General features: G+C 44.2%; 1 protein-coding gene across 1 annotated transcript in view; it reads left to right on the top strand.

Moving 5' to 3' along the window:
• The window catches only part of RSPH1 (radial spoke head component 1), a 187,465-nt gene that overhangs the window by 91,814 nt on the left and 71,166 nt on the right, over positions 1-24,485 (top strand). Inside the window, exon 5 of the mRNA XM_078655882.1 lies at positions 21,051-21,186. Coding sequence (XP_078512008.1) covers positions 21,051-21,186 — 136 coding nt within the window. The remainder of the gene's footprint in view (positions 1-21,050; positions 21,187-24,485) is intronic.

Raw genomic sequence — 24,485 nt, 5'->3', positions numbered from 1 at the left:
TTACTTGACAGGATGGCCCTGTTAGATGTATCAGACTGTAATGATGAGCTGCCCTTATAGATACCAGGCATAGAAAAGTCCAGAATCAAGGGGTTATGATTGCTCTCTCCCCTGGGTACAACCCTAAAGTCTAATACTCTATTCCAAGCACTGCACTCAACAAAAATATAATCAAGTCGTGCCTCCCTCCCTGGTTTTTTAAAGGTGGACATAGGTGGATTGTCAGACTTTGTACGGCCATTACATGCCCTGATAGAATGGGTCAGCGTCAGGGACGTAATTTGAATGGCCAGAGGAGCCCATGGCCTTGCCGAAGGGCCTGCCACTTGTGGAATTTTCCAAACATCATCCTCCTCCTGATTTACGCCATCCAGCAAACCCTCAAGTGGTTCAAAGTGGGAGTTGAGATCTCCTCCCTCACAAGCGTGGCTCCCTCTGGAATCTTAGTTAAGAAGGAGGATAGCTCTTCAATGGCTTCAGACTCAGAGGTGGAACTCACAGGTCTAGAGTAGATATTGACCAGTGCGAGTCTGGAGCCATTCTGCCACTCTAGAAACACACATTGGACGTCCTCTGATGCTGTGTCCATAATTCTAGCACTACAACCCAAATGGGTTGCTACCCAAATTGTTAGACCCCCCATGATTTGCGCTAGATAAATTCCTGTACATTACTCGGGTGCATCCTATCAGAGACTGGGGACATCAGACCTCTGGACATGCCCATCTAAGTGATCCTAAGGATCCAACAATGGGTTGGCCAACTCCCTCAGGATACACAGCTACAGGCCTGTCACCCCAAACACTCTTAATTTAATTTAAATGTAACACTGGTCAGGTGATATAAAAAATTCTTATTTACCACCGGCCAAGTAATCTTTGGCTATTCACAACCATACGAGTGTCGAAGATTAATATGGTACTCACACAATCAAACTATCGCTCTACCATCACCCATCAGCAAGAGTTAATGGGAAAAAAATGTGGAGAAGAGAGTGAGCCCCTCACGGAAGAACCGCCAATCAGGTTTACCTGACTAGCAATTGTCAGTAATCCCAATTATCATCATTGGTGACTCACTCTCGTAACAGTGGGAAAAGGAAACAAACACCAGAAAAAGACCAACAACATATAACAGTGCTTTTCCTCAACATCAGCCCCACAATCTGCTGATTGTTGTTAGCATCATAGGTTGACGTTTTTACCCTTACTATGCTTATGTGCACAAATAACACAAAAACACACAAAACCCCCAGTGAGAACAAAACGTGAATCTCACACAGTTAAAAATGGAAGGATTCACTGGCCACTCACACCATTTGCAGTCTCAGGTGGGTCATGGGTGCCTGGCACCCATGACCCATGACCCATGACCCACCTGAGACTGCAAATGGTGTGAGTCATTTTTAATCTGGTAGTGTTCACAGCCCAGAATAAATTAAGAGTGGCCAGTGAATCCTTCCATTTTTAACTGTGTGAGATTCACGTTTTGTTCTCACTGGGGGTTTTGTGTGTTTTTGTGTTATTTGTGTCCCGATGATTGTCATGCCCATTGCTTCTCTTTGTAGTGATAGAGATCGTGGGTCACCCGGCCTATAATTTCACCAGACACGTACCAGGCCCATGTAATTTTCTCCAATTAAACCCATATACATTAATCGGGTGACCTTTCACTCTCTACTACCAGTAACCCTGGGTTCCTTCCTATTTGATTCTAGTGTACCCGACTTACCAATCCACCGTTACGGGTACCTATGACCACAATGGATCAGGGAGCTAGCTGTGAAAGAAAAGGCAGGCAAACACAAAAACCAACTTTATATCTTCCTTTATATTCATAAAATGACCACAGACGACGGGGAAGTTTTAAAAGTTTATCTTAGTATTCAGTTTCTGAGAGTATATAATTTACTACAAGGAGACAGTCTATAACCAGAATAACGAAGAGTACATAACCATACAGGAAAAATATAAGGGCAACCATTTATGGGTCTATGATGATGAAGAGAACAGGGAACATACTAAGCAGATTAAATTGGAACTCAACAATGGACATCTATAAATGGGCAAGCTTATGCACGTACTGGAATTACACTAGTGGGACATACTTCATGAGAATGAGTAGAAAATTAGGAATCCTATATTTCTATAGGAAGGGTAAAAAGTGGAACACGCTATAACTCTAATAACATTTACTTCAATCAGTTTGTAAGGGAGAAATTATAAACCACATCGAAATTTCATAAACAGTATAGAGAGAGAATGTGCTCTAAAAGGTAGGGAAACATAGGAGCATATTATGGAAATAAATGCATTTGACTTTTCATATAGAAGATTGCGGAAAGCATGGAAAATAAATGTATGCAAAGAAATGTCTTTATTGAAGCAAAGACAGAAGAATAGAAGGTGCAGAATAGTGTTCTCAGCAATATATTTACCTAGAATGGTGTGAAAACCAACCCTGGCCATGGATCAGTTAAGGACAGGATAAACCCCAAGGAAGGACGGTCATCAATGGGACAGCAGGTGCAGAATGGACACCCCAGGACAGGACAGGAAAACCAGATTAGGATCAGGACAGGACCACCATGGCACGACCAGCACCCGCAGTTCGGAAGCAACGCCTGCGTTCCACCCTCTCTGCAGCTATCAGTCAGAACCCCGATTGGGTTAGCGAACTCCCCAGAAAAGTGCTCCGCCAGCACTTAAGGTTTAGTAAAACCTTAGAGTCTATGGTAAAATTCGGATAGAGTGCTCCGCAGCGCTCTGTATTCAGTCACCTATTGAGTGCGTTGGGTCAGTGACAGGTCAGCTATTCAGACAAGTCGGACAAAATCTCTAGCTGAACCTAGGCTAGATATACTGTTTTCGGGTCAGTGTACCACCCCCCAAATGTTGCAAGTGTCAGAATCCCCAATTTCGATTGGTCCCCAAGTAGGATAGGTTAACACACCAATCAGAACAAACTTCTACAAGCTCGTATTTGCATTTTGTTTTGGAACCGCCTAGTGATTTTGGGGTTCCCATGACCTATTCTACAGAATACAATAGAAAGAAATACAATTGTTGCTAATGCAGTACAATTTAGTTTCTCCGGCTGGGTGAAAGTGCATCTTCCCAGGCACGTCTTGGCTGCCACTTCTGGTTTGGCAGTCATTCAATGCCACTGGCCGGATTTCTGTCATGCGTGGTAGTGTACTCCAGTATGGACTCCCGTACATCCCATCAACCCTCCATACCGTGGTACATGAAAAGTAAGCGAAAACAAATTAAAACATAGAAATAAATGAATGTACTATATACCATGAGTAGTTACCTTATACTTCTTACTATAAAGATATACTATGCTATTACGAATTAGTGCAACAGACAATAACACGAGAGCATCTGCGCAAGCTTCACCATGTGAGTATTCAGACAGCCATTTTAGAGGCAAGTACGCATGCGCACATTTTCCCACCAGAACTGCAACTACGTCACGTCACGTGAGTGTGACTAACGCATGCGCAGTAGAAAATCCCTAAGCGGCGGCCATATTAAGAACAAGGGTTATTCGTATTAGTAAAACACATAGGCAAGCGTCACTAATATACACGTACATCCAAAATAAAAGGAAATTAGTATGACATACAAGTTGAATTATGGGATTATAAACTATTCGAGGTTCTTGACTCAAGCAAGTCGCGTAATATGCGAAATCTTGCTCTATCAATCCCCTCTTTGATGATATTTACTATCATCACAAACAAATGGAACCAGATGCCAACTTTTTCACACTTTGTACATTTCAATCTCTTCCAGCAGGCGATTCATTTTCTCTTTCACATCTTTATTAGGGTGAGAATTTTTCACCTTTTTATAAATCTGATTATTTAAGTCCTCCAATTCAAGTTCATCCACACTCCGTTTCACACCTCTTCTATTCACAGTGTATTTCTTTGTGTGTTTGCGACATTTGCAACAGACAAATATGAGGAAAATGATGAAACCTATCACTCCAATTGGCATCAGTACCTTAACCAATAGACCTTTACCTAAGTTAGAAAACCAATGACCTACATTGGAGAGACCATCAACCAGTCTCTTCCAGGCACTGTCAACCTCCAGTGGTTTGAGTTCCTTTTCCAAATTAGTAATGTTTTTCACATACCTTTTGATCTGTACACTTTTGTCCGGTATGTAAGTGCAACAATGTTGTGCTTTCAGCATCCGGCAGACTCCGCCCTCTTTTGCTAATAAGGTATCAAGAGCAAGTCTGTTCTGCAAAACCATTGATCTGATCGCAACCATTTCGGTATTGACCAACAGGAATCCATGAGCTGTGTCAGTAGACAGCACATCCACGATTGTGGACAATTTGCAAATTCTGTGTGTGTTCAGAACCACTCCCACTCCAGGCATCAGTGCACTAAAAATACTACCCATTATTTCACCTACGCTTTCTCTTTTACTACGCACTAAGCCATTAGTGTTTTCATTGCTTCCAGCAATTTCATTCACATGGTATATTTTCGGGAAGACAATGCCAAAGTAGCAGCTTCCATACCAGTGATCCGGCAATTTGAAATAAGCCTTGTTTCCACATATATAATACATTCCTGGAAACACAGGTTCTGACCCATTTTTGAAACCCCAACCTCCAATTACTTTATAATTGTGCTCACATTGACTGGAACCAATGAAAATGTTATTATAATAACTAGTCTTCTCGCGGTGAAGACAGAGTTTCCCTTTCCTTTCGAAATCCAGCAACAAAGCAGGAACAGCCCCACCGTTTGAGGTGCTTTCCATGTTTTCAGCCCATTTAGGAGTTTTCTGTCTTTTGTCATTTGCCTTTCTTTGGAAACTCTCCCTTCTTTTCTCTGCCATGTTTAAAAACATTTTTTCTTGCTCATGTAATGAACAGGTCAAGTTGTCTCTATGTGCTTCATTTAAATCTATGGTACCTATAGTCAGAAAGTATTCTCCCATATAACGTGTAACTTCACTTTTAGTATGTACAGGATTCAGATTTCCACGTATAGGAAGTTCAGAAAATATCACGTCTGAATTTGAGTAGTAGTACTGTAATGGTCCTCTTTTGTAAAACAAACTAGCTAAAATGCTACAGGAAATTCCATAGGTCAAGGGTAGGTGATGATAAGTCACGCCTTCAGCTACAGAAGTAGGTAGCTTCATGCAGACATAGCAGTCTTCTATCTCCATAGTTTCTACGTAGTGCACTAACAGGTTTGCAAAAACATTCAAATGAGTCTGGTTCTTAACTCCGTGGTAATGTAGTCCTTCCTCATCTGGTGCTTCTAAGTCTCGTTTTGTTTGTCTGAGTGCCTTTTCATGTCTTTCTACACTTCGTGTTGTCAGTTCTTCAGTGTCAGTGTTCACAGTCTGTGTGGGGTCACTATTAGTATTTTTGCTCACCATATAAGGAATGAAAACTGTTAATCCTATCCAAATTATTAACACTATAGCTACACTACATATACATACTTTGCAGCATGTTTTACAACAATTACGTTTAGGCCTTCCATTCACATTTGAATCAGACATTCTTGCTCAGAAGAAGTTTTTCAACCCCTCTTTGTAACTTTGCACAGGTAGCTTACTCTGCGCAATTTTCAGGTTAGTTCGTCTTCTTCGGCAGACAGGTCAGCAATCTGTTCTTCGTCACTTTCGTCAGAGATATCAAGATCCTCAAATTCCTCCAAAACTAAGTATGTCCATTCAGGATCTTGGTATTTCTCGTTCAGTCTTTTTATTCGATCACTCCTTCTTTTGGAACTTTCTCCTGCTTGCTCTGCTATTCGAGGACTTTTCCTTTTTTCTGCAAGTTTCTCTTCTACTGGTTTTATTCTCAGTCTCAGTCTCTTAATATATCTTGGTTCGATATTTTTCTTTTTCTTGAGCCTATTGGCTGGCACTGTGATTTGGCTTTCTTCTAATGCTCTTTTATTTTCATGTGTCTTTGGCACTTCTGCTTCTGTTTCTTCCCTTCCTGTCTGACTAGTTCCAGGTCTTGTATCTATTTCTTCTGCCTGGTTACTAAGCTGACCTGGTTCAGGTGAATTCTGGGTTTTGTTTTCGAATGTCTCTATTTCTGAGTCCTGAACACGTTCGTCTAATTCTATCTGATCCTGTTCAAGCTCTTCGATCCCTTGATTTTCTTCTGCTCGAACTTTTACACTAGTTCTAGTCTGTCCCTTTTCTATTTCAGGAGTTTGTGGAGGTGTGTCGATCACCTGCTCTGTCCCTGTCTGACCTTCTCCTTCCTCAGATTTGACGTGAATCTCAATGATCTGAGGATCTTCGCCTGTGCCTATCTCTTCCTCTCTATTCCACTCTCTATCTTCGTAAGTTTGACTTCTTGTACTGATTGGGTCTTCAGTCAGGTCAATTATGGGTATCCAATCATCTTGACTGGTGCTCGGTTGTTCGTCATCAGCTACTTCAGGACCAACGGCTGCAGACCCCTCAGCTGGACAACCTTCAGCGTCAGTTTTCTCGTCTGGAATCACCTTCTGGGTATGGCTGGCATGGATCCACTTTGGAACGCCGGCACACTTCACCGCTGTCGTGGTCACCAGTATCACTTGGCGTTGTTTTCCCCACCTCGGTGCAAGGCAACTCGAACGAGTATGTTTCTTGAGTACAACCCAGTCACCAGGAACCAATTTGTGTACTGGAGTTGTTGGATTGGCGACGGCGTCTTCCCCAATCTGGCGAGAGATAGAACGCACTTGGTCACCCAGTTGCTTGCAGTACTCAAGTACCAAATCATCAGAAATGTTTAACAGTTTGTATCCTGGTACCCATGCTTGTCTCATCACTCTTCCCATCAGGATTTCATGAGGGCTTAGGCCTGTTTTTCGGTCTGGAATACTTCTGAGTCCCATCAGAACAAGAGGCAAGGCATTTATCCAGTTCATGCCTGTAGATTCACACATCTTTCCTAATCTCGATTTTATAGTGCCATTTATTTGCTCCACCACTCCAGAAGCCTCTGGACGATAAGCACAGTGCAGCTTTTGTGTGATCTTGAATGCTTTACAGAGCTGATCGATTACCTCATTCTGAAAATGTTTGCCTCTATCTGATTCAATTGTGACTGGCACCCCGAACCTAGGTATTAATTCTCGCAGTAACAATTTTGCTACAGTTATGGCGTCATTCTTGCTGGCGGGGTAGGCTTCCACCCATTTTGAAAATAGGCAGACAATGACAAGGACATATCTCTTTCCCTCACAACGTGGCATGGTGATGAAGTCAATTTGTACTCTTACAAAGGGACCCCCTGATTTTCCAATTTTCCCTAATTCAACTACTGTCCTTTTCCCAGCATTGAACTGCTGACATATCAAGCACCTCTGGCAGAGTGATTCCGCTACCTTCCTGAACTTCGGATTGTACCATGTTTGTTGGAAAACCAGAACCATGGCATCCCTACCAGTGTGTGAATCTCCATGTATCAGTCTGGCCATAGAAGCAAGCAGATGTCTAGGCAACACAGGCATACCATTTGGGCCCACAATGACACCATCCTCACTTCTCTGTCGACAACCAAGTTTCCTCCATTTTTCCTTCACTTTCGATGGCACCGCATGCTGCCAATCTCTCAACTCTTCCCAGGTAGGCACCTCTTCAAACACCATAAGTTGGCAGCTGTTTCCAGGTCCCCCCAGTTTAACATTTACAGACATGCGATTTCTGGCACAATGTTTGGCCACCTCATCAGCAAATTGATTTCCCAAAGTTACAGGGTCAAGGCCAGATTTATGAGCCGCACATTTGACCACTGCCAATTCTTTTGGTAACTGGATTGCCTCCAGTAAGTCTTGTACAACTTTTCCATTTCTGATGGGAGTACCTGAAGAAGTCAGAAACTCCCTCTGTAGCCACAATTGGCCGAATGAATGAATGAATGAATGAATGAATGAATGAATGAAAATATTTGTAAAGCGCGCGATGGCCAAAACGGCTTCCTGGCGCTGGGAGCTCTAAAGAACCGGTCAGACAGGGCCAGGAGGATTAGCGAGGGTAAGCCAGGGCAAACAGAAAAGTTTTTAGCGCTTTACGGAAGTGTGAAAAGATAGGGATCGAGCGCATAGAAAGAGGAAGAGAGTTCCAGAACCGGGGGGCAAGAACAGAGAAACGGGTTCCACCAGTGCGAGATTTGTGAAAACGGGGAACAGTGAGGAGGGCAGAAGATGATGAACGGAGAGTGCGGGCAGGGGTGTGACGGGAAATCAGAGAGTTGATGAAAGCAGGTGCAGAATGATCAAGGGCTCGATAAACAAGGCACCCTAATTTGAACAAAGATCTCTGAAAAATGGGCAACCAGTGAAGGGATTTAAGGACGGGAGTGATGTGATGGGTTTTGGGCAGATGAAAGATGAGACGGGCAGCCTGATTTTGGATAGCTTGTAAGCGGCGGGATTTATAGGCAGGAATTCCAGCGAACAAGCTATTGCCATAATCAAGGCGGGAGGTAATAAGGGCAGAAATAATGATTTTAAGGGAGTCAAAAGAAAAGAAACGAGAGATTTTCCGGATCATCCGGAGGGAAAGAAAACAGGAGGACACCACGGCACTGACCTGGCCATGCATGGACAGGTCCTGTCTGACCTTGATGCCCAGAGTTTTAACGGAGGGAACGGGGGTAGGAGGAGGGCCAAGAATGGAAGGCCAGAAAGCAGGGGACCAGGGGCTGGATGAGCCGCCAATCAGGACAAGCTCAGTCTTATCTGGATTGAGCCTGAGGTGGTTGGCGCTCATCCACCCAGAAATAAAGACCATGGTGGAGTGAAAAAAGGACAGCGAGTGAGAGGAAGAGGAAAGATCAAAGACGAGCTGGAGGTCGTCAGCGTAGTTATACACAGAGACCCCCAGCTCAAGAAGGGAAGAGATAAGAGGGTGAATGTAGAGATTGAAAAGAAGGGGAGAGAGGGAGGAACCTTGGGGGACCCCACAGGGCACCGGGAGGGGGGAAGCAGAGAAGCCAGGAAGGTGGACGGCTTGAGAACGACCTGTCAAGAAGGAAGTGGTCCAGGAGAGGGCAGAGCCTCGTATGCCCGCTGCGCTGACACGGTCCAAAAGAATGTTATGGTCGACCGTGTCAAACGCAGCGGACAAGTCGAGGAGGATCAAAGCTTGGGGAGAGTTGACGTCGGCCTTGGCTTTAAGCTCGTCAAGGACGGCTAACACCACGGTTTCGGTCGAGTGACCCGAACGGAAACCGGCTTGGTGAGAGGCCAGGAGCTGGTTCTGTTCAACATAAGCAGAGAGACAGGAAGTAACGTAAGATTCAAGAATTTTAGAAAGATAGGGAAGAAGAGAGATAGGTCTAAAGTTAGAAAGAAGGGAAGAATCAAGACCAGGTTTTTTAAGGATGGGAGAGACAATAGCAGATTTGAATGAAGAAGGGACCAATCCAGTGGAAAGAGAGGCATTAAGAAGGGAGAGAGGGGTATCAGGACAGGAAGAAAAAAGGATTTTGAGAATCCGGGCAGGGGCCGAAGTCATGCCCAACCCCATAACAGTACTGACTGTCAGTATATACTGTTATTCTTTTGTTTTGCAGGCTCTTATCAAGGCAATCAATTTGGCTACTTGTGCAGACTTCACCCCAAATAAACAGGATGCCTCTTTAATGCTGTCTACAGAGACTACAGCATAAGCAGCACTTAGGCCTACAAGTTCGTGTCTCATGCATGAGCCATCCACGAACAGCTCCTCATCCTCCACAGGCAAAGGCCTTTCCTTAATGTCTGGGCGTTGTTTACTACTGAATTTTGTCAGGTCAATGCAGTCATGCTCGTCCTCTCCCTTTGCTTCTATAACCATTTAGTCCGGGAGCAGGGTAGCTGGATTCAGGATATTACACCGAGTAATGACTACATTTGCAGCACCCACGAGAATCCTCTCGTATTTAGTCAGCCGACTAGGGGTGAGATACTGGGTCTTAGTTCGGGTCAGTAAAATTACAACTGCATGTGGAACATACACAGTTACAGGATGTCCCATAACAATGGATTCACTCTGTTCTAAACTCGTGCAAGTTGCAGCTACTGCTTTCAGACACCCAGGTAATCCAGCAGCCACTGGATCCAAAGTAGCAGAAAAATATGCCACTGGACGTCTAGTCAAACCATGCTCCTGAGTTAGGACTGACAGTGCACAATTGTCTCGTGTGTCACAGAACAGTGCAAATTCCTTGGAATAGTCAGGCATCCCTAAAGCAGGGGCTGTACACAGACAGTCTCGTAATTTAGCAAATGCTGTCAAGCTTTCATCATTCCATTCCACTGGGTCCTTTGCTCCTTTCGTGGTCATTTTTATCAAAGGCTTTGCCAGGACTGCGAATCCCACAATCCACTGCCTGCAGTAACCTACCACTCCGAGGAACATTCTGACTTCTTTCTGAGTACGGGGTAACTGCATTTTCTGAATTATTCTGACTCTTTCAGAAGTGACTTTTCTGATGCCTTTTTCTATCTGGTGCCCCAGATATTTCACTGACTTTGTACAGAACTGCAATTTGTCAGGGGATACTTTATGTCCCTTTTCACCTAGGTGATTCAGTAAAGCAATGGTGTCAATAACACAATCTCTATGACTTTTAGACGCCACCAAGAGGTCGTCTATATATTGCACCAGAACAGATTTTCCAGGTAAAACTAAGGATTCCAGGCACTTTTTCAGAATTTGATTAAAGATCGAGGGGCTTTCTGTGTACCCTTGAGGGACACGATTCCAGACGTACACGTGACTGTCGAAAGCAAATGAGAAAAGGAATTTGCTGTCTGGATGCAATGGGATCGAAAAGAAAGCGTGACATAGGTCTATCACGGTGAACCACTCAGCATCCCAGGGAATCTGATACAGGATCACTGCTGGGTTCGGAACAATAGGACAACAAGGAACTACAATTTTGTTTACCTTTCTCAGGTCCTGCACTACCCTGTACTTGCCACTAGGTTTCTTGATTCCAATTATGGGTGAGTTACACGGGCTACTCATCACCTCCTGTATGATGTTTGCTTCTAGCAATATTTTTTATCTCAATGGCAACTCCTGCTCTCACTTCGGCACTCATTTTGTATGGCTTGGTATTGGGGTAAACTGCATTTTCTTTCATGGCTATTTGTATTGGATCTACATTTGCCATTAATCCTACATCCTTTCCAGTAAAATCCCATACTTCTGGTTTCACCGTCTTTTGGAGTTCTTCGGGTAAGTCTTGTGTAGTCATTTGTTTGATTTCTGAGTCAGGTCTGATTAACATCAATTTGTAAATGCCATCTTCGTCTGGGGTTTGAATTTCGACTCCTTTTGGTGAGCAAAAGATGGTGCAGTTCATTTTGCACAACAAATCACGTCCCAGTAAGTTTACTGGACTGGTGTCACACACTACAAATCTATGCATTTCTTTGAAGTTCCCTATTGTAATCTCCATGGGCTCAGTAACTGGGGTACTAATCAATTGATTAGACACACCCACTACTTGGATTGCTTCTCCCGAGAGGGGTAGGTTTGGAACGTCCGCTGTTCTCACAGTAGAAAGGGTAGCACCAGTGTCCAATAGAAAGGTGACATCCTTTCCATCGACCTTTCCTTCAATGTATGGCCCTGACTGGTCTACCGGCAAGGAGGCGCCAAGTACACACTCCTCGTCCTCCCCTCTCAGGCCCCGTCAGTATTGATCGTCACAGAAAAAAGTATCATTCAACAGAAACTGCGAAGTTGCTGCATTTCTATTCTCATTGCCTCCCCAGATCTCTATGTCATCACCCTGCGGTGATTTTCCCTTATAATTTGGTTTTGGCGCTCGTGGCAATTGACTTGCCTTTACCTGATGCTGGGTCTTTCTTGGTTTTTCATTCTGCGTCTGTGGAGTTAAATCAGGGGTTTGGGTATTATCATGCTGTAAATATGGACACTCGTCTCTCCAGTGCCCAATTTCTCCGCACTGGTGACAGGGAAATTTCTTTTTAGCTTCCTCTCTGCTCATTTTTACTTTGGGCTTCCCACCTCCCCCAGAGCCTTGATTTTGGGTATTCTTATTCATTTTATTCAATTGCTTTTCTTGTTGTTCTGCTAGCTTTACTTGTGCCCACATAACTTTTTCCTTCAAAGCCTTTCGCTTCTCTGCCATCTCGTCCTCACAGTACTTTGCGTACCGTAAGACCTCATCCATTTTATTAGACTGCCAACAAATTTTATTATCTTTGATCCACTGGCAAATTTTGGGTCTTAAACCGTTCACAAACCTGTAAATGAAGTGGGTAATATCCTTCATCTCGATGTTATCTATACCACTGTATGTTTTAAACACCTGTAAGAGTCTCTCATAAAAGGAATGCACAGTCTCGTCCCTTTCCTGCGTGGTTCTATCTATCTTGGTCCAATCAGTTTCCTTTGCAGGCACCTTTTGCTTTAGGTGTAAAATGACCTGATCATATTTTTTCATCACTTCATCAGATGGGGCCCCTGTGTTAGGGTCCCTCGGGTATTCCTCACTAGGCCAACCAATGGTAATCTTACACTCGGTCCATAAATCCACAGGGACCACTATATCAAAGAACCCATCCAAATCTTTCCATAGGCATTTTTGCACTTTTACAAACCTTTCCACCTGCCTGTACCAGTCCACAGGTTTTTCTCGTAATTTTGGAAAGTCATTGGTAAAGGACACAATATCCTGTCTGGACCATGGAACATGCACATACTTTCCACCTGGCACTTCGCGCATAGGTTATAACTGCTCTGGCTTGTCAGCTTCTTTTAGAACGAATTCAGGAGTCGCCTGTTTGGATCTAGCCTCATCTTTCTTTTTGGCCCATCTGGCTTTCCATCTTTCTACATCTCCCCATTTTTGCAATACTGTCAATAATTCTTTGACCTGTGCCTTTTTCCCTGACACATTCAGGTTTTCCAAATCTTTGTCTGAGAAATCTGCTCTGTACGGTTTTTGCAAAGGTTTTGATTTTGAAATATCTATTCCCATACTAGCTGCAGTGTCTGTCAACTTTTCATGGAGCACTCTGGCATTTCGGGTAAGACTTTTGCAGATAAACAGCAGCTCTTCCTCAGAGTAGGTATTTAATCTGTCTAATCCTACGTTTCCTGCCATCAGTTCTTCTATTTCTACTCTCAGTTTGTAGAGATCGAAAGGTTTCGACTGAGGAGTTTGTTTTTCTAACTCTCGACTCCATCTTTCAATTTCTTCAGGGGTCACTAACGTGACACTCTTAGTACCCGAAGTTGATTCCATTTGAATCTCCCTCATAGTGAAAGGATTATGTCTTTTCTGCATCCTTTTTCCTGTATCCCTGATCGGCAGATCCATCAGCGAGACCTCAGACTCGCATTCACTTGTCTGGTGATCTACGATTAAGGGTTCTGGTCTCGGCTGTGCTATAACTGGGGTAATAACTGGAGTTTTTGGACTTCCTTGTCGGTCCCCATACAACGGAACCACTGGTCCAATAGTTACCGGGATTGTCAATGCTTCAGGGCTTGTATTTAACTGGGAGATTTTCTGAATTATCTCGGCTCTCTGTTTGGCCAGAGCCTCTCGCTCCTTTTCCTCCAATAACCTGTCTAAAGATTTTTCATGTAATACCTGCGGGGTCAAAGTTGGAGCATAACTCGGGGCAGTGGGATGCGTCTCACTTGGTCCTTCACCATAATTAGGTTTTGGGAACAAACTTCCGGTGCCTAGGGATCTTGGTTCTTCCTCATACGGAGGTTTTAAGAACGGAATTCCTGAAGTTGATGGTCTTGCCTCACCTTCGTAGGGAGGTCTAGGGCAAAAGTCTCTTTCGCGTGAGTATCTTGCCTCCCCACTAGCTGGTATTCTTGGATAAATATCTCTCGTATCTATGGGTCCTAAACTCTCGGTATAGGGAGGTATTTGACAACCCCCTCCTACACTTGCAGATCTGGCCTCATCCTGGGGAGGAGGTCTTCGAGAATTTTCCCCTTCACTAGAAGGTCTGTGTCCTTCATTATAAGGAGGCGGACTTCTTATAAACATATCATCCAATAATTCATCATCCGACTCCCCAATGGGCACCCAATGTTTGCATTTTTCTGTCCTCTTCTCCCCTGTAGGAGGACCACCCATTGGCATCATTGGAAACAGTCCTTCTACAATCATATTCTGTCTCCACTGTTTCATCTTTTTGTCTCGGGTCTCCTGTTTCAATTTCGGATAAAATTTTGTTAACCCTTTATCCATTCGGGGCTTATCCCTTTCAAAAGCCTCGATCTCCCATTCCTCTAGTGCTTCATACTGCGTTAATCTAGGTCTGGGATGTAAATCATTCATGCGGGTTCTCAAATAAATAGAATCCTACCATTAAATGTACCTTCTAACGGAAAAGCCAAAATTCCGTCATCTTTTGTGTATTCCGCCCAGTTTTCCAACCATACACACGAATGGTATCCTTTATCAAACATCATGAAAGATGCGGGAGTATTAGGTGGCAGAATGACAACACCTTCTCTAGTTTTAATCGGTTTGTCCTTTTTGAAATAATTCTTTACCTTATTTACAAGGGATAGTTTTCTCTTATTTCCGTACATAATGTCGGTTTTATGACCTTTCCACTGATCGTTCTCAAACCCTAAGTATCGAGGATCCGGTCTGGTATGCGGTCTATACGAATGCCAGATACGATTTCTGCGAATGACTTTGTTTACAAAATTACTTCCAATCCAAGTGCGTCTCTTATTTTCGTGCGACCAATGAAGTGCACAAATTCAAATAACCTCGACCAATGGGTGCGCGGCCTTTTCGCGAGACAGTTCTCACGCTTCGGCACTCACCCCTCCTTTACAATTCCAGCTCCGCTACACACCCGCTGCGTCTACCAATCCCAGCGCGGCACGGAGTGACGTCAGAGCAGCTTCGCAACTGACTCCCTCCTCCACAAGGTAACGGAAACTTTATTTCTCTCTAAAGTGCAAGTGCTTTGTTATTTAACAACGAATACACATTCGCCACTGTACTCAAGTGTCTAGACAGTAAGATTTGTTTCACTGCAAGTAAACTACTTCCATTTACTTTTCACACACTTACGGATAGATCTCTTCTGCCTACCCTTCACTCAAGCATTAGGGAACCTGCTACTTCTTTGACTCATCCACCTTTTCCGGGATATTCTAAGTCTAAAGTTTCCCAGCGAACCCCTTTGCTATCACCCAAGCTCCGACGAACCTGCTCCTCCTTCCGGGGTGACCCTTACTAGGTTATATCACGCTAGAAGTTTTGCCAGCGAACTTGTTGCTATCACTTATTCAAACATACATTCAACAAGAAAAACCCTAATTAGTGCTTCCAGTTCTGCCTAACCTGCTCCAATTTTTCTTAAGTCAGTGACCTCAAAGCAAGTGGATTCTCTTCACCACTCGCTATTCAATTCCCCGGGGATTCCCAACAAACACAAAACTTTTACTAACAAGTGGGTTAATACATATATCAGTACAATAATAAGAAAAACAATTTAAAACATTTCATAATTTTCAAAGCAAAACATTTCACGTGAGTGATCAGTTCACAAAATGTTTACCTTTTTAGCAGCAATAAAATGTTGTTTAGCAGCATCCAACCTATCTAGCTTAACTAGTCCTACCTAACTTAAACTAGTCCCTAACAATTACCTCTGCTACCAGAAAATTACTGATAGAGATCGCAGGTCACCCGACCAACAATTTCACCATGTACGTTTTCGGGCCCATAAACTTCAATTCACCATATACATTAATCAGGTGACCTTACAATTCTACTACCAGTAACCCTGATTCCTTCCTATTTTATTTCTAGCGTACCCGACTTACCAATCCACCGTTACGGGTACCTATGACCACAATGGATCAGGGAGCTAGCTGTAAAAGAAAAGCAGGCAAAATACAAACCCAACTTTATATTACTTTGTTATTCATAGAATGAACACAGACTACTGGAAGGTTTTAAAAGTTTTATCTAGAATTCAATTTCTGAGAGCATACAGTTTATAACAAGAAGACAGTCTATAATCAGAATAACGAAAAGCACATAACCATACAGAAAAAATATAAGGGCAACCATTTAAGGGTTTATGATGAGGAGAAAACAGGGAACATGCTAAACAGATTTTTAGAAATGGAACTCAAGAATGGACATCTATAATTGGGCAAACTTATGCACGTACTAGAATTTCACTATTGGGAAATACTTCAAGAGTGGATAAAAGAATTGGAAATCCTATACCTCTATAGGAGGGGGAAAAAGTGGAACACGCTATAATTCTAACAATATTACTTCAATCAGTTGCAGGAGAATTATAAATCACATCTATAGTTCATAGACCGTTCGAAGAAAAATGTGCTCTAAAAGGTAGGGGAACATAGGAACATGCTATGGCAATAAATGCATTGACTTTTCATATAGTAGATTGCGGAAAGCATGGAAATTTAACGTATGCAAAGGTATGTCTTTATTGAAGCAAAGACAGAAGAATAGAAGGTGCAGAATAGAGTTTCAGCACTATATATTTACCTAGACTGGTGTGAAAACCAACCCTGGCCACGGGTCCGTTAAGGACAGGAAATACCCCCAGGAAGGAGAGACATCAACGGGACAGCAGGTGCAGAATGGACACCCCAGGACAGGACAGGAAAACCAGATTAGGATCAGGACAGGACCACCAAGGCACGACCAGCACCCGCAGTTTGGAAGCAACGCCTGCGCTCCACCCTCTCTGCAGCTATCAGTCAGAACCCCGATTGGGTTAGCGAACTCCCCAGAAAAGTGCTCCGCCAGCACTTAAGGTTTAGTAAAACCTTTGAGTCTATGGTCAAATTCGGACAGAATGCTCCGCAGCGCTCTGTATTCAGTCACCTATTGAGTGCGTTGGGTCAGTGACAGGTCAGCTATTCAGACAAGTCGGACAAATTCTCTAGCTAAACCTAGGCTAGTTATACTGTTTTCGGGTCAGTGTACCACCCCCCAAATGTTGCAAGTGTCAGAATCCCCAATTTCGATTGGTCCCCAAGTAGGATAGGTTAACACACCAATCAGAACAAACTTCTACAAGCCAAAATTACCATTTTCTGGGACCGCCTAGTGATTTTGGGGTTCTCACGGAAAGTTTGACAGAATACAATAGAAAATAACAATTGCATCGAGTTAGGTACAGTTTAGCTCCATTCCTCTGGGTCAGAGGTTGTGTTCACAGGAGCATCTTGACTGTGGCTGCCAGCTGGCTGAGTTCCACTGCTCAAGGTTGTCTTCTCCCTGGCTGCGCGACATGCGCAGTAGGGACTTTCAAGATGGTTCACGTCTCATTCAGACCCCCATTATCGCGGTGCATGAAAAGTAAGCGAAAACAAATTAACACATAGAATATTAATGAATTCTCTATATACTATGAATAGCTACTTTATACTTCTTACTATAAAAATATACTATGCCATTATGAATTAGTGAAACAGACAATAACACAAGAGCATCAGCGCAAGCTTCACCACGTTAGTACACACACGGCCATTTTAGAGGCAAATACGCATGCGCACATTTTCCCACCAAACTGCAACTACGTCACGTCACGTGAGTGTGACTAACGCATGCGCAGTAGAAATCCCCAAGCGGCGGCCATATTAAGAACAAGAGTTATTCGTATTAGTAAAACACATAGGCAAGCGTCACTAATATACACGCACATCCAAAATAAAAGGAAATTAGTAAGACATACAAGTTGAATACATTGTTACATGTTATTCGAGGTTCATGAATTCAAGCAAGTCGCGAAATATGCGAAATCTTGCTCCATCACTATATACATTTTTATGTGAACACCCGGTTCCATATATTAAGTTAGGAAATGCTAATATGGTGTCGGTGTTTGGTGACCTACAACAAAGTCGATTATACTGCTTTGATAGATCCTTTTATTATTGTAGCCTATTGAGCGTCTTTACTTGTAGGGTTGATTTCAAGATGGGAGTCACCAAATAGAAAAATGACGAGACACGTCATATGTAAACATTACAAAGTTGCTTTCCATGTGTATGCGGTTCTAAATTAACCGAGGTTGTACTAACATGGCGCCGATGTTGCAGACATCATGCGTGTGCCATATAGTCATTGCATAGTATGCGCACATGGTCGCAGAGATAAAGAGGGGATATGTAATATGGGGGCTCCACTGTAAGCGGTACGGCCACTCTCCAGGGTTTAGATTGTATTTAAGCTCTCCATGGGGTGATCATATGGTCGACCCCAGTGATTCCAGTGTTTATTCAATGATTGCAAACTTCTATATAGGGGTAATATGGCAGGTTATTTTGACATTCATTTGAGTTTCACTTCAATAAATTGGTAACTGGGGACTTATGCCCCTATAGAAGTCGTATGACGGGGTTTTGGGATTAGGTCCCCTGAGAAGGTTTTCCTATATTATGTTTTTTAGTCATTCTATATGTATAGATGTGATACGAACGGGCACGCTTTGCGTATCACTTTGATAGAGTATTAACTGGGCATTCAGTCCCATTCTAGTATCAATCATGGCAGACACGTATCTTGGCAGGGACATGCCCACATAAGAATACTCTTTATTAGGAGACACTTTTGATGTCTTTTAGACAGTGGGAATCCATGGCACGCGTGGATAATGCTGAGAAGGTTCCATTCTGGGACCTCCTTAGCTTGTGACTATTCTAAATACTTAATGAACATTGGACGTTTTATATGGAATACGCGTGGAAGATTGTGACATTTGATTGGGTAAGAGGTGTGTCAATGTTTGATTCACACGGAGCCCTCTCTGGTGAGCTTCCAAAGGGGGGTTATTCTGTCACAAGGATTATACTTGGTCTTTTACTTTGTTGAAGAGGAGAACATTATTAATAGTGGAACGAATAATAAGTCAAGAGAACTTTGGAGTAACAGATATTCTATTCTACGTAATACTGACTGCGGAGGAAAATGTGCCCTAGACACAATTATTTCTGGATGGAGGTGATATCACTTTTGCGAGAAAACTTTCACATTAGCGTTGATAATGTTGTAGAATACAAATATGAATTAGAACTCCTGCGGCAGTGGTGTTTTTGTACATTTGGGTAATCGCACCTTTTTATGGTATTTTGAATTTTGTATTTTTAAATTAGATTTACGGTGATGGATAATGTAACTAAGGTTTCTTCATTTTAATTAGAGAATGACAAATATTTTTAATAATTTCCGAGCCCCACTGAAATCTCACGAAAAATATTTGAGGAACAAAGGCATTGGAAGCAAGGACTTTTAAAAATGTTTTTATATGACCAATCTTGTATGGAACAATAAATAAAGGATGTATAATACAAAGAAGTCGGCATTTGAATTCTGTAAGAGGCCATGAGAATTGTGGATAGACCCATTATCATGGAATCTGCAACCACCTGCTTACATTGTAACAGCTCTAAGAAAATGCAATGACATTGTTTAAATCTCCCTGCTTACCTCGGGCCGATTCACAGAACTAACTTAAGACAAAATCCTAAAATTACTACTTTTGGTATTCACAGAAGGCATTTAGTATTAGTAAATTTAGGATTTGGCTTAAGTTTGACTTAATATAAACTTAAGACAGACTTAAGACAGACTTAAGACAAAATCCTAACTTAAGTCTGTCTTAAGTCTGTCTTACGTTTGTCCTAAGTCTGTGTTAAGTCTGTGTTAAGTCTGTCTTAAGTCTTTCTTAAGTTTGTCTTAAATCTGTCTTAAGTCTTTCTTAAGTTTGTCTTAAGTTTGTCTTAAGTTTGTCTTAAGTCTGTCTTATGTTTGTCTTAAGTCTGTCTTAAGTTTCTCTTAAGTCAAACTTAAGACAAAATCCTGGCTATACTACTACTAAATGCCTTCTGTGAATACCAAAAGTAGCAAGTTTAGGATTTTGTCTTAAGTTAGTTCTGTGAATTGGGACCCTCGGCCCTGGAGTCTGTCAGTCAATCAGCTTGTCTGCTCTGTAAAGCCCTTGCCCGACCCTCATTCTGTTGTACAACACTGGCCTCGTTCCTAAGCGCAGCAGCAGGACATTAAAGGACCTTTACTGACAGACTAGATATGCAGAAAACAAGTGACGGGAGAAGGCAGTGGCAGCTTCTACTTGCAACTGTGAGGGGACCACAAGCGGGTACCATGTCAGGCTTCCTTTGAGATCACGACCAGTGTGGCGGTGCCAGTGACAGTGGGCAGCCACCAGGCATCTACACGGGATCTCCTGTTTATTGGTAGCCTCTTGGCTCCCGGGCCGTTGCCAGATCTGATTTTCTTTCTCTAGTCCTCACTCCAATGTCCTGCCCAGCTCTGCTTTAGGCTCCAAAAGGAAGTAAATGGACCCAGTGATGCACCAAAACCAAACGTTTAATGGCTATCTACTAATGATCGGTTTGTAGTTTTCTTATTGCTAATGTTTCAAAAGAGCGACTGCTTTTCTTTCCTGCTTGCTTTATTTGTATATAGACATCTTCAGTCTTTTTTTGAGTAAAGAAATGCAGTCTAATCTTTGTTGGGTTTTTGCTACAGCCAAATGCTCAGGTCGCATAGATCCTGTCATGTTGTTTTACACAGAACCCAGGACTGGTTGTCCTCTTGTTTGAAGTTAGTTGGTGCAGATGTGCAAAGGAGGAACATATGTGTTTTTTCGTCTTAAGAAAAGCACAGGACTCATGTTGATCCCTTTCAATCAAAACACGCAGATTTGTGGTAATGGTGAGCTACTTCCTCAGTGGACCCAAGGGCTGCCACTGGGCTTCCTTCCAGGTAATGCAGCCTCATCTCACAAAATACTCCTAACTGATTGGATTTGCCAAGTTGTTTTGTCGATCGAGGTCCACCAAGGTCTATCAGGTGTGACGTTGTGTCAGATGCACCCCCCAAGCACCGCTCTCTGATCAAATAATCCTACATATACTTTAGTGCTGAGAGCCAACACATGACTCCAATAAAAGCCATTCTGTCGTGTGTGAAATGGTTGTGTTCGCTTAGGTTCACCATCAAAGGTAAATACAGCTCTTGTTTCTCCGCAGGCAGGGGCAAGGAACATATCTCTATGCTATAAATGGATCCCGATATGTTGGCACCTGGGCGAATGGGAAGCAGGAAGGCGCGGGGGAGCTTGTCCACACCAACCACAGATACCAGGGCAAATTTTCCAACAAGATTGTAAGTAATCAAGAATTATGTCAGCTCCTTTCTTGCAGATATTACAAAGTTGCAATGCAGAAATGTCCTTCTAGTGATGTGCAGTTCAGACCCCTGGTCCTGTAAGGCCCTCTTTCATCCCTCTTATACACACACTAGATCCTAATGGGAATCCAATCGAATCAAGTGGAATAACCAAAGCCTTTGAGAAATGTTTACACTAAACTTTGGGGTGAGCTCTGTACATTTCCATTCATGCTCTTAAATCCACTCTATGTACCATCGTGTAGCATGACCACCTGTGATGGATGAAACCTACGCATTCGTCTGACCCGCACAAGCGTGGTAGCCCTGCTAGGCAGGTCCTCTTCTCTGCCTACACTGATAGATCTCCAGTTCCCCACACGGGGTAAATCGCTGGCAAGTTTCTCAATTTTGAGGGAGGGGGTGGGGGGGGGGAGGGGTGATATTTCCTTTTTGAAAATGTTCTATGATCTTTATTTAAAGATAAGAACAAAAAAGAACAATGCACATATGTTCAGCATATCATGTGACACCAGCTGCACAAAATTGAGTATGTACAAAAACGATTGATCGTGTCCAGTGGCTATCCTAGCTGGACAATGCAGAAATATTGGGAAAACGTCCATTTGTACTCGCACATTATAAGCATTCGTGAGTATACCTGTTTCAACAAGAAGGAGCACCCCCACGCCCACCACAGCCGACCACTCTCACACACTCTGCATGTCGAAACCAGCAACAGCCACCAAGGGCATTGTCTGGAATATATGATTCAGTTCTTATCTAGGGCCATGCGAGTCATCTACCCATTAAGTCCGTTTCTGTAGAGAGCAAATTCAATATTCCTGCTCCCTGTGCAAACTCATCTACTGCTTTCCCGTCTCTTCCAGACACCTCTCCTCTCTCAGCGCCCGCTGAGTCCTATCTTTCTGCCAGGCTTCGCACTGGTCCCTCTTGCTGAGGTCCAACAGATTGCTGTGAGTCTCTTCCTCCCTATCTGCCCCAGGGAAGAAAACGTGTAAGGCATTCTCCTCTTTCAGGGCTTTGGTAGAAGCCTTTGAGCACAGGGTTTCCTAGCAGGGACTATGTCTATAAGGGTCCCTCTTTTGAGGGTTTCAACAGCCTCCTAATATCTCCTCACCAGATTGCACTGTTACTGTAATTTAGGGCAGGCAGAGGACAGTTTTGTAAATATTTTACCTAATCCCATAGGGGTCGAGTAAGTGCGATGTAGGATGCTAACGTGCGACAGTTGCACCCTTGGATGGTAGCTATCATTTGAACCAATGCACAGGCGGCGCCTGCTCTGTATCTGATAGAGGGTCCCTTAGATCCTCTTCCCACTTAAACATAACTTTCAGTGAGATTTTCACTCTGTCCTTCTCCTGGGCTTTATACAGACTAAATCTCATGTGACAGCAGCCACCTCGCTCCAACCTCGTCTCCATTGTACTAGACCCCTGAGGTGTACTCGGACACCTAGTCCAAATTTCCCTTACTGTGTGTTGAAGCAAATTGTAGCAACTGTCCAGGCTAACACTGAAAGTCTCACAGGCTTCTGTAAATGGTGTGGCTGAATGAGTTGGATGTAAATCCCCTATTTTAAGGCAGCGGCCTGCTCTCCACCTCTCTAAGGACATGTGTCAGGCTATGACAAGGAATGGTTTTACCCACCCGGCTTTAGTGGTCTCCTCAGTGGGGCGCTGTTCTAGCTCGCAGCGCTCTCTATGTCAAGTACGTGAATACGAATAGTACTCAGACTATCCACTATCTGAGCTGCAAGAACAGTAAAGGTCTGTGTCTACCCTGCTGTCAAATATTGTGATACTGCGGTGTTGATGGCCACCTGGGTGGTACCCAAAGCGCCATTAGGGTGAGTCAGAGACAAACCATAGAAGAAGGTGGCTCTCTGTTCAGGAGCCAAACAAGCAGTTTGCTAGGCCTGTCACCATCTTTATGAAGCATTTGTCTATAATCTTTCTGGGTTAGTCTTTCAAGGGTATTCTAGTTGTCTCCCACCTGCTGTTTTGTAGCTGCAAATCTTGCCCCCCGGATGAGTTAGCAGATATACTCCTTTGAAGGTTACCTAATTCCTCCTCAGCCTTTGCTAAAGTATGATGCAACCGTTTTCTGATCCATAGACCGCACTCATACAGTCCCTCCGAGACCTGCCTTCATCCCTCTCATTAGCTCTTGTCGCCGTCGTTTCCTGATGTTGATCAAGGTTGTTGGACAGGCCCCATGAAGGGTTCGCTCCCTCCCCGCATGACAGGGCCCTGGTACCGGCCTGCCAGGTACTACCCGCAGAAGCAACCCCCAACCCGTCCCCCATGGGACGTCTGCTCCTGGGAATCCCTGTGTCCCTGGCCTGGGCCACCATCAGCACCCTTGCCCGGGCCAGCCGCCATCTTAGACACTGCGCCACGAGGCCGCGTGGCCTCAGCTCGACCCCAACCTCGGGCCTGGCCAGGTCCCGACATTCCGGCACCACCATCCACCCAGGAGGTGAACGGACCACTTGGCAGGTCAATGGGAGTAAGAAGTGTCGATGGCTCTCTCCCGCCAGGTGCCGATCACCCCCAGCCCCCCCGGGCGCTGGCTCCACCCCCCTGCTGGGTGTCTGGACTCCCTCATCCCGGACCTCCCGACCTCCAAGAGCGAGGGTCCGGACATCAAAGAGTGCCAGACCTATAACTGAGGCAGCCCCAGAACAGGAAGGCAGTTGTATCCTGGAGTCGAGAGACACCGCGACGAACTCATCCTTGACGGACTGCTGGCGCTGCCGCAGCCCTGCCTTGTGAACTATTGTCCTGCCTGCTGGCGCTGCCGCGGCCCGTTGCAACCTTCATCCCCGTGGGACCTGCTGGCGCTGCCGCGGCCCGGGCAACCTTCTTCCTCGTGGGACCTGCTGGCGCTGCCGCGGCCCGTTGTAACCTTCATCCTCGTTGGGACCTGCTGGCGCTGCCGCGGCCCGTTGCCACCTACGACCTCTTCGGGACCTGCTGGCGCTGCCGCGGTCTGACCCGTCCGAACACCGAGCTCGAGGATTGTGAGCTATCACCGTTCCACCGCCGTACCTACGGGTACCAAGACTGTCCCGCTACCCCCTTCCCTAATAGAGACTAGAATTGAGAGGATCATCGTGTCCAGATCTCAGTGTATCGTACTACCTTACTTCAAGGACTACCTATAAAAGGTGTTACTCTGATCTTCGTGTGGTGTCCATCTGTGGGGGGGAAGTTACTTGTCTGTACGATCGCTGGGGACGGCCCTCACCGGAGGCCTCTCCCCTTGTG

This window comes from Lissotriton helveticus, chromosome 8, assembly GCF_964261635.1.
Source record: "Lissotriton helveticus chromosome 8, aLisHel1.1, whole genome shotgun sequence".
Taxonomy (NCBI): domain Eukaryota; kingdom Metazoa; phylum Chordata; class Amphibia; order Caudata; family Salamandridae; genus Lissotriton; species Lissotriton helveticus.
Note: the sequence above shows the minus strand (reverse complement) of the source record. Positions and strands in the feature narration are given on the sequence as shown.